At 35.9% G+C, this 11,164-nt stretch overlaps 1 protein-coding gene across 3 annotated transcripts; it reads left to right on the forward strand.

Annotated features, from left to right (window-relative positions):
- The first annotated feature begins 3,824 nt into the window (after nt 1–3,824).
- On the forward strand, nt 3,825–9,975 carry LOC126712982 (uncharacterized). Of its 3 annotated transcripts, XM_050412562.1 has the most exons (5): nt 3,825–4,302; nt 4,555–4,595; nt 4,783–5,222; nt 5,549–5,851; nt 9,566–9,975. In XM_050412562.1, the coding sequence occupies exons 3-5, from the start codon at nt 4,821–4,823 to the stop codon at nt 9,668–9,670; spliced, it is 810 nt and encodes a 269-aa protein (XP_050268519.1). In that variant the 5' UTR covers nt 3,825–4,302; nt 4,555–4,595; nt 4,783–4,820; the 3' UTR covers nt 9,671–9,975. The 3 variants fall into 3 exon arrangements, with proteins under 3 accessions (XP_050268519.1, XP_050268518.1, XP_050268517.1); XM_050412560.1 differs by lacking the exon at nt 9,566–9,975 and having other exon boundaries at nt 3,828–4,302; nt 5,549–6,400; XM_050412561.1 differs by lacking the exons at nt 4,555–4,595; nt 9,566–9,975 and having other exon boundaries at nt 3,827–4,302; nt 5,549–6,400.
- Nucleotides 9,976–11,164: the final 1,189 nt, after the last annotated feature.

Raw genomic sequence — 11,164 nt, forward strand, 5'->3', positions numbered from 1 at the left:
CCAATTGAATGGCCAAGATTAGACCATCCTGCAATGCCCACCATTCAGCCAACACACTAGTGGTATACCCAATTGATCTTGAGTACCCCTTGACCCAAACACCATGACAATACCTAATTACCCCTCCACCGCCCGCTTTACCCGGATTTCCAATAGAAGCACCATTAGTATTTAATTTGTGCCAACCAATTGATGGCCTATTACATTTGAGTGGAATGGAAGTTTTGGAGGAGACTTGGTTGATCTTACTCACACAAAAGTGAAATTCCCTAGCTTGACCAAGGCAAAATTTATCTAACTTAGGACTTGATATACCATTTTCAAACATCACATTATTCCTATTTTTCCACAAACACCAAACTGCATATAAAAACACTGTGCACCAAGGGATATGTGTGTTGTGCCTAACAGTACTCAAACTATTAATTCTAAGCCAATTAGCAAAATTCTCATGAAAGGAGTTTATATGAGGATGAGGAACTCCTAACTTACACCACAAATCACGTGCAACCTCACAATCTCGCAGTAGATGTACAATGGTTTCTTCATGCCGTTTGCACATAGGACAAACCTTATCACAATTAATACCCCTAGCCGCCAGAACACTCTTCACAGGTATGCTACCATGTACACATAGCCAGAGAAAGCTTATCATCTTTGGTAGCATATCCAATTCCCAAATCCACTGCTCTTTAAAATGATTTTCTGCTGAATTAGGTTGATTGGCTAATTGATAGGCTGAATTAGTGGAGAATTCACCATCTTTGGAATATTTCCACATGATAGAATCTTTTCTACTTCCAAAGAATTGAAGTGGGATAGCTTTAACTTTATTCTTGATTAAGTCTGGTAGTTCAAAAGATAGGAGTTCCCATCTCCATTCATGATCTCAACATAAGGCAACCACCGTCAGCTCAACATCCTCTTGCCTTAAAGGTCCCTCGATCATGCCTTGAAGAGACTCACCATTAATCCAACTGTCCAACCAAACTCTCACTCCATGATCATTTCCAATACCCCACCAAATACCTTTCTTGAAGATAGGAAACCCCAGATTAATGGCTTTCCAATTAGGAGAAGAAGGGAGTTTTTCCGGATCCCTCGATCTTGCTCTCGAAATGGAACAATACTTTTTAAGCAACACCTTGGTCCATAAAGCATCTTGTTCATGGTACATTCTCCAATTTAATTTAGAGAGTAGCGCTATATTTTTTGCCCTAGCCGCTTGTATTCCTAAGCCCCCTTATTCCTTGGACTTTATAATTTTGCTCCACCCCACCATGTGCATCCTCCTTTTCTCACTTATGAAGCCCTATAAAAAATCTCGGTTAATTTTATCCAATTTATCACAAATATGGACTGGTAACGCCACCCCTTGCATCACATAATTAGGGATGGCGGACATCACAGACTTAAGTAAAACCGTTCGTTTGACAAAGGATAAATACTTTGCCTTCCACCCTGCTAGTTTACACATGACCTTTTCCACTATGAACTTATATGGATTTCTAGTAGCCCCTCTGTGCCTTAACGGAAACCCAAGGTACTTTCCAATATCATGCATTTCTCGAATGCCCAATTTGTTACAGATTTCCTCCTTTAAACTTTCACTGACATTTGGGGAAAAATATACACGGGACTTTTCCAAGTTGATTTTTTGGCCTGATTCAGCACAAAATTACCCAAGCACTTCCAATATTGCTTAACAAGTAGCGGGTTCAACCTTTCCAAACAATATGATATCGTCTGCAAAAAGGTGGGAAAAGCCTAAATTATCCTTGGAGGCCTTTAAAGGGGTCCAAACTCCATCTACACACTTTTGCTTAATAAGGTGGCCCAAATACTCCATACATAATCTAAAAAAGTACAGGGATAAGGGGTCTCCCTGTCTAATATCCCTTGATGACTTAAACAATTGTAAAGCACCCCCATTGACCAAAATGGATATGCTTGTAGTTGCAATACAGCTCATTATAATCTTAGTGAGTTTTGGTGGGAAATGGAACTTCTAAAAATTTATGCACAAAACTCCATTCTAGCCTATCATATGCTTTTTCTAAATCCAACTTGATAGCCACGAAACCTACTCTTCCCTTCTTCTTTTTTGTCCAAGGTATGGAAGAGTTCTTGGGTGATGATAACATTATCGATTCCTCTTCGGCTAGGCACAAAAGCAATCTACACAGGAGATATCAAGCTAGTGAGATGGTTCTGATTCAAGCCACAATGATCTTTGAAATTACTTTATAAATAAAGTTGCATAAGCTGATGGGCCTATAGTTTCTCAATGATTCTAGATTTTGGCATTTCGGAATCAAGGATATCAATGTCTCATTTAGATAACTCGGCACAGCACCATGCATAAAAATTCCTTTAATCTCCTCACAAATAGAATTTTTTACCTCCATCCAAAAATGTTGGTAGAATCTCGCATGTAGACCATCGGGTCCTGTGGCTTTAAAAGGTTTGAGAGCCTAAAGACTTGCTCTAATTTCCTCCACCATAACATCATAATCAATCCTAGCTCTATCCTCGTCTGTTAAGTAGCAGCAAGAGAAATTAGAAACATCCGAGAATTTAGTGGACCACCTCAACTTTGTGGTGTACAAGTTTTTAAAACCACTCCTTATATATTCCTTAACCACATTTTCCTCAGTTAACCAATTCCCTACTGCATCCTTGATACACCTTATTTTGTTTCTATGTCGCCTCACCATAGTGGAGACATGGAAAAAGGACGTGTTGCAGTCCCCAAAAAAGGTTGCATTAATTCTGGACTTGAGGGCCCAAAATTCTTCCTTTTGCATTAGAATAAGGAAATATTCTGACAAAAGCTGATTTTCCAAATTTAACAGAAAATCATTAGGGTTCTCTGTAATGGCTTTCTACGCTTCATTCAATCTAGCTAGCACCCTTCTCTTCTTTGCAAAAATGTTGCCAAACACTTCCACATTCCATTTTTTAACTCTGTCAACAAAATCTGACACTGCTCTTTGTAGTGCTCTATCCTCAGACCAAGCTTGTTGCACTACTCTATAAAAATCTGGGTGGAGAAGCCACATCATTTGGAATCGAAATGGTTTATTAAAATTATTGGCACTAGGTTTACATAATTCCACAAGTATCAGGCAGTGGTCCGAAAAGGTTCTAGGCAAATGGGTAACTATAGCTTCTAGGTAAAGAAGTCTCCCCCTCGAGTTCACAAAACACCTATCAATTCTTTCCAAAATAAGGCTTGTGATGGGCCTATGGTTCATCCAAGTGTATTTAGGGCCCGCAAAGCCCAAATCTAGCGTATTACATTCATCTAGACAATCTTTAAATTCAAGAGTTCTATTCAGATTTACTTGGTTTCCCCTAAACTTATCTTCTCTGCACAGAACTTCATTAAAGTCCCCCAACATCAGCCAAGGTAGATTATGGAGTTGAGCTACAGTTTTTAAAATATTCCATAAAATTAGTCTTTCAGCTAACCTAGGACTAGCATAAATTGTGGAAATAAGCCGGGTTAGGTTAGAAGAGTGCACCTTAATAGAGGCATGAATTTCCTGCTCTGTTCTTGAAAGATGAGACACTTCAACATCCTCCATCTTCCATAGCATCCACAAACCCCCGGCGTAGCCAATAGTATTTGTAGTAATGTACCCATCAAAAGGCAATCCTTCGATAATTTTACTTGCTCTATCTCCACCAACCCTCGTCTCTGTAACAACCACAATTGAAGGGCGATGGTTAATTGTCATTTCAAAAATTCTTCATTTGAAATTAGCATTCAAGGCTCTTCTACAATTTCATAATAAATATTCATTTTGACAAATTGGCTTAAAGATAGCTCAATCTTAGGTGGGTTAGCACTCGTTGTTGCCGACTCCACCATACTTCATCCCATCCACCTCAAATGGCTTTTGGAAGCTACCCATTCTAGCTTCCATAGTATCATATTCTTCAAAATACCCAGGATATCCTCTTTGCAGCATAGTAGTACATTGCACCTTTGCACTGGAGCCATGATTTGGATCTTCCTTGGGGTGCATACTAAGCACCCCTCATTTTTTTATTAAAAAAAAAAAAAACACTTTTCCTTTTTATTTTCTCTCTTTCCTACTCGGAAAAGGAATTAGATGAAGCTAACCTAACCGCCTCAATTTAAAAACAACGGTAATAATAAAAAGGGATTGATATATAAAACAATTTTGTATGTTTTCTCAATCACAAAACAAACCCATATCTTTCAAATTTGATGTGATTTTTTTCAAGAAAGCCATCAAAATCCAAAAGGCACCGATCGAGAAAGGAAGAAAGGTTAGTTTCTTAATTTATACTGAGGCGATAATTTTGCTATCCCATAATTTCTTTCGTATTTTGAAGTTTGATGTTTTGTGTGTGATTTGAGAAATCAAAGGTTTTTTTTTTTGTTTTAAATTTTGTGGTTGCATTTGATCTGTTTGTTATGATTTATATTTCATGTTATCTGATCGAGTACTTTTGTTGTATATTTGGTGGGTTTAAGATTATTATGTGGTTTTTTATGTTTAATTTGGTTTATTCTTTTAGGTCATAGGATTTGTTTTCAAGGGTCCTTTTTTGATCACCAGGTAATTACTAATTTCCTGTGATTTCATTAGATACTGTCATTTGTTTTAAATGGTTGCTCTTTTGTAATAATAAATAAATAAATAAATAAAAAACCTTATATGTATTGTTCAGAATCATTGGATGGTAGTTTTTGATTATACAAAGATTTTTATCCGATTCTAACATTTAATTTATTGGTTCTTACAGGTTTTTGTGATTTTGAGTTCTGTGTTAGCATAGCAATCATGAGATTCTTAAAGGGTAGTAAGGTGGAGGTACTAAAGAATAAACAGGTGCCTCCAGGGGAGTGGCATTGTGCGAAGATTATCTCTGGTAATGGGCACACTTACAGTGTTATGTACGAAGGTTCTCTCAAAATTACAGCCGAGGTAGTTGTGGAGAGAGTGCCAAGGAAGGCTATTAGGCCTTGCCCTCCTCCCATGGAAACTGTGGAGGATTGGGCAGTTGGAGATGTTGCAGAAGTGTTTAACGTTGGTTCTTGGAGAATGGCTATGATTCTGAAGGTTTTGGGTGGGGATTATCATTTGGTTAGGCTATTGGGATCTTCTGAGAAGTTCAGAGTTCACAAATCTAACATCCGGGTGCGTCAAGTTTGGCAAGATGACAAATGGGTTGTGATCAGAAAGGTAAGTTTCTACTTTGATCTTGTTTTAAATTGTCATTATTTTTAATATTAAGTTAAAATTCAGTGAGAATTTTTAGAGTGTCTTGCCTTTCTTTTACTTGGTTCCTGGGTTTATTTGAGTTTGAGTCTGATTTTTTCTTACTAAGCTGGTGTTAATAATCAGATGTCTAATTCTGTGCAATAGGCAATGAATAGTTATACATTTAATTTAGAAGTTCAATGCCTATCATGGCTGTCGTTTTGTCTTTGGGAATAAGAGCCATGGAACCATTTTATTCCCAATCTTGACCTTTGCATTGACTAATTTATGTTGGCTTTTGTTCACAGGGTTCTTGTAATTCTTTGCTTGTGAAGTCCAACAAACCATCTAGCTTGAACTTTCATCAGATGACCTCTGAGTTTCTGCCACGCGATACAAGGAAAAAGATGCAGGCAGGAAATACTTGTTTAGCTGCTCAAGACAATATTTGTTTGCAGAAGGCTCATGTTGTCTCATCCAGAACATTGAAGAGAGCGTCCCCTTATTGCTCTACTCATACTGAAGCATATTCTGGAAAAATGAGAGGAATTGAGAAAGAGGGTGAGCGTCAAAGAGTCATTTCAGAGTCTACATTCCCCTTGCTGAAAAAGGTAGATGCTGTAGCTTACCCACAAGCAAATCTGGGTGAAAAATACACGCATGATTCCTTTAATAAACAAACAACCGGATATTTTGATTTGGAAAGGGTAAATCAGAATGGTTCTATTTTGATTTTTCATGGAAGAAGTTCGGAACCTATTCATTGTGATGGTGATGCATCTTCTGTTGGTAGTTGTAGTGTTGTTACTGATAGTTCAAATAGGTTGTCAGGTCACATTTTATCATGTCCTCCTCAAGATGCCAATACCCTTAATAGTGATGCAGATTCCTGTTATGATTGTAGAGATGAGGAAGGAAGAGGTCCCCTCTCTCTGAAAGATAATTTAGCAACAAGCATCAATAGATTAGAGTTGCATGATTATCGCAGCACTCTGGAGGCAATATATGCTTCTGGGCCCTTAAGTTGGGAGCAAGAAGCTCTATTGACAAATCTTCGTGTTTGATTCAATATTTCGAATGATGAACATTTGATGGAGATAAGAAATCTAAAATCAGCTGGGTATGGCCTTCATCTTAGTTAAATTTTTTATCAAGGGATATTGTGTTTTTTTTTTTTTTTTTTTTGTTTAGGGTGGGGGCGGGGGTAGGTTGATAGGAGATTAGAATAGGATATTCTGTAGTTTGATGAAGTCACATCTTTGTTAAAAGCAGGAAGAATGGTTACATATTGTAGTATTGGTTTTGGTTTTTCAATCTGGAAATTATGTACCAATTACTCTTGTACAGGAATGAATATTTTTTGGCTCATTGCGGTGCTTTATTTCCCACTTTTTTTTTTTAATTTTTTAATTTTATTTATTTGTTCTCTGGGATGCTTTTATGATATGTAATTATATTCCAGCAAAACACTTGAATTTCTTTTTCAATCATTTGAAAGTTTGGCTGCCATATTGTTTGAGAAAGTTCTTATGGACTTCTCTATCTGCAGCTCCTGACTTTGAAAAAAAAAAAAAAAAAAAAAAAAAGGAAACAGAGAGCTTTGAAAAGCTAAGCTTCTTTATCTTATGTTCTGGACATGGGGATGACATGTTTCTTTCTCACTATGCCTGTATGTTTGCATAAAATGTTAGACCATTATGCCTGTCTGTTATCATGCTGCTTGTCTGGTTTTTATAAGAACATGGAAGCTCTACATTTTTTTACTGGTTGACATGAGTGGAGTTCGAATCCTGGCTATTGAAATCTTTTTTATGGACTGTAGAAGTTGTGCTTATCTCTTCCCCTCATTGTGAATATAATTTGATTCTGGTGAAGTTATAACACTAGTTGATTTGTTATGTAAGCGAAGGAGTAAAAGAAATCTATCTTGTGCTCCTTTCTATGAACATTTTGTTGGATTTTATTAGACTACGGCTCGATTTCCTCAGCATTTGAATGGCATTGGGAGTTCTGTTTTAAGAATGCTATTGATGAATCCCTGCTTTTTCTAGGGCCAAAATTCTTGGCTTGCATGCCTTGCTCCCAAAGGTCTAAAGATGATGCTGGATTTTGGTGCGTTTCTCTTTGCTTAAACATTGGGGCAACTGCATCCAATTTGTTACATGAGAAATCACATGACCACCTAATGGTATCAACTATATCATCTGGACTTATCAAAAAAAAAAAAAAAAAAAAATTCATTATATGATCTGGTTCATTACTATAGTTCATTTCAGGTCTGATGGGAATTATGGACACATATTATGCCAATGCAAAAAACTAATCTTTGACATAGCTGCAAGAAAAAATTTTAATGCGGAGGGTCTTCTTATAAACTTCTAGTTTAAATAATGCACATTAGTAAAATTTTCTTTTATGTGTGTGTAATAAGTATTTTCTTTTATATTGCATATCTATATCTTGTACAAAATTGTCTTTTACAACCCTGGATAAATTTTTGTCAATTTTGATCAATTTCTGATTATTTCTTCAAAGTTGGAAAACGTAATGGGGTATGAATTACTAGTTTTTTGCCATATTTAATATTTAATAGGTGTGAATGTACTCTTCAGTGATTTTATCATACATGTGATCACTTAAGTGATGACCTACTTTTGTAGAAGTCCTACATTGTTAATGAATATGCCCCTTGCTCCCTTGTAATTTTATTAAAGAATTGTGACAGAATTTCAGTGACTCCGTTCTAATAGACTACTTCCCAATTCCTTTCCCTTCTAGGAACTTTCCCCTTTGTACTTCGTTGTCATATTACTGTTTATCACTAGTAACGCATGGCCTCTTTCACTCTGTAATTTAGGCTTAATGACTTTACTTCCTTTTTTTTCCCGAAAAATTAGGCTCAACAACTTTACTAATGGTCCGCAATGAGCACACGCATATAGAATAGCAGTACCATACATATATTAGACTACTGATTCAGCTGACAAGACAAGGACTTATCTAGGATTACCTTCCCATTTTTTTCCCTTAAAAAAAGCAACTAATGTATGTGTGATTCTTAAGAAAATCATAATTAATTGAACTTATGAGTCATATAATCACTAGTTATGACTTTTGAATTGTAATGCTTAGTGATGTTTTGATTGTAATTCTGGAAACACTTTGAAGAACAGTGTACGGTTTACCCTCAGAAGGTGATAATATTTGTAAAGGATCAACATTTCTTGAAAACTTGTTGCAGATAACGGCCTGGTTGAAAAGAAAGAATTGGAGGAAGGAATTGAGTGCGGAACAAAGGTTACAGAATTTAGGTTGTAGATGTTTGTGCAGAGATCAGGCCCACAAGGTATTTTGGTTTTTAACTTTTATAAACGACAGTACTACCGGGCCCACAAGGTATTTTGGCTTTTGACTTTTGTAAGCAACTACCCTTTCAACTACAGTTTTTCCCTAAAAAATTATTCATAATATATATATATATATATTATAAAATTAATTAATATATAAAAAATGTTCCACTTTCTAACCATAATGACTATACTATTTTTAATAAAAATAATAATAACTATACTATTATTCATTATAATGATGTAAATGTCTGTTATCCCAATTCTGTGAACATAAGTTTCAGTTATTTGAAGGAAGATATGGATGTGGATAGGAGTATTTTCTTTGTGATGTTTATTTTTATTTTTGATTTATTGTTGCTTCCCTTTTTCAGCTTTGATATTGATCAGAGTGTTCATCATATTATGTTTTTGTTTTTGTTTTTAATTGAAGCAACTGCGATTTCTTTTCTTCAGTTGGATGCACTTTAGCAATCAATTAGTTTGATATGTGGAGTTTGGACATGAAGTCATTTCCATCTACAACCTTCATTTGGTTTTTAGGTCAAGCTTTTTTTAGTTCTTCTATCAGCTCTACGATTGGGATCTGAAGTGGGTTTTGGGTGAATATTTGATTGATTTTACAGCATATGGTGGATGTTTGTGAATGTCCGGTCTTATAATTAAACTTTCTTTGAGTGCTCAAGTTAAAGTTAGTTCATTGCAGTAACAGATTTTCATAAGGATTATATTCCACTACTTCTCAGTCAAACAATTTTACCTTTTAACCCTAGCAGTTGTAATGATACAAGGATTTATGGATCATATGATGACACATATTTTCATGTCAGATAGGGTGGTGTATCTTTAGAACAATGCCATTGATGAATATGATAATCCTGCCATTTTATATGACTGCTTTTGTTTTGAACTAGGCATTTCATCTACAATATGATGAATTCTAGGTCTTTTATTCATTGTTGTTTCCTTTGATTTCAGGAGTCTTGTCTTAATGCCTGCAAATGCTTTACACTTAGAAGAAGGGTTCTTAGGAGTTGCTCTTCCTTGTACTTAATGCTCTCCTTCTTGCATTTATGTCACTAAATAAAAATCACTACATGGACTGAGTTTTTCAGGCAGGTTTGTGAATGTCCCAAGTTAGTTGTAGATTTACTGTCTTGTGATTGATGGACTATTGTAAATGGTGGCCTGAAAATTGAATTTGCAATATCTCTCAGGCTTGAGTTCACATTGGTCCTAGAAAAAAATTGGGTTGAGAAATTTGCAAAGGGATGCTAATGAACTCTAGTTCAAGTGGCACCTAATCCCCTTGTAAGAGCACCTTGGAGGAAGAGGTCTTGGGTTCAAGACCCACCTGTGTGTGTAATTACCAATAACAAAGAAATAAGCCAAGCGATGAGATGTTTGAATGAAATTTGATTACCTAATGGAGCGGTGGGTTGATTATGATGCTCAAGAATTTTCAAGTCTGACATTGAAATTCCTTAGGATGTTTAAATGATGAGTATATCCTATGGATGGTGATGTCAAATTTGAGTATTCAGTCAATTTTGAGTCTTGATGTCAATCTAATGCTCATAGTACTAAATCATGTACCTTTATTAAAATCCAAGTGGTTTTATTGACCTGAAGGGGGCATATTTACACAATGTTTATACAGGAAAGACGCGGGGATGGAATCAGTTGCATCTCTAGCCTTATAAAAGTAAGCTGAAGAGGACCCCTTAGACACATTTCTTGTTAAGCTGATCTATACTGGAGAAAAATGAGTGTAAATCACTAATTGCAATACTAGATTACTAATACACGGATATGTAGATTGATGTCTTAACTTGTACTAGTTGATAATAGGAATGTGATTTTGTTTTACAGATCTTTGAGCTGATCAACAGTGTTGTCTTGCAAAAATGACTAGAAAGGGGTGGCTCAAATCTCCAAGTTGGAATTTTCTTGGGGCCCTTTTAATGAAGATTAATCTAAAAAGTTCCAAGCATCTGAGCCTGTTCCCAAGAGAGGGTGCATGAGTGACTCATGATGTGGTAGTAGCATATCTAAATATTTTCCTGTATCTATCCATGATCAGTACACTTTCTCCTGATTTCTGCTTTTGTAATGTATTTTGTCACAGGCTAGTGCTGTTATATATTTACTCTGAATTCTCACGTGAACGAGGGAAAGAAGAAAATGAAGGCAGGTGATGAAAAAAAAAAAATTAATAGTTTGTTTGTGAGCCATGCTTCAAACCAACGTTGCAGATTCATGCCTTTTTTTATATCAAAAGGTTGGAAAAGAACCAGAGTGCTTAACCTTTTCAACAAAATACAAGGTTGAGTTTCAGAATGTTGGAGATGCACTGCCGGTTAGTTCTCATGACACTACAACAAATTTGACTTTTTTCAAGGGTCAAAACCCTTAAAAAAAGTATTAAAAACCCTTGAAAATTTTATTTTAAGAGTCCAATTGACCCTTGATAACCTTCGAAATATATACCGTCAAAAATGAAATTTTAATGGCCTTCGTGGCCCTTAAAATAAGTGCTCTAATCTTATTTTGAGGGTCAAAAGACCCTTAAATAAC

Source organism: Quercus robur, chromosome 2, assembly GCF_932294415.1.
Source record: "Quercus robur chromosome 2, dhQueRobu3.1, whole genome shotgun sequence".
NCBI classification, from domain to species: domain Eukaryota; kingdom Viridiplantae; phylum Streptophyta; class Magnoliopsida; order Fagales; family Fagaceae; genus Quercus; species Quercus robur.

Bases quoted from the DNA above. Each gene is read 5' to 3' on its own strand.
- LOC126712982 (XM_050412561.1), top strand. From the start codon at position 4,821: ATGAGATTCTTAAAGGGTAGTAAGGTGGAGGTACTAAAGAATAAACAG. The intron at 5,223-5,548 runs GTAAGTTTCTAC...TTTTGTTCACAG, and splicing joins AATGGGTTGTGATCAGAAAG to GGTTCTTGTAATTCTTTGCT.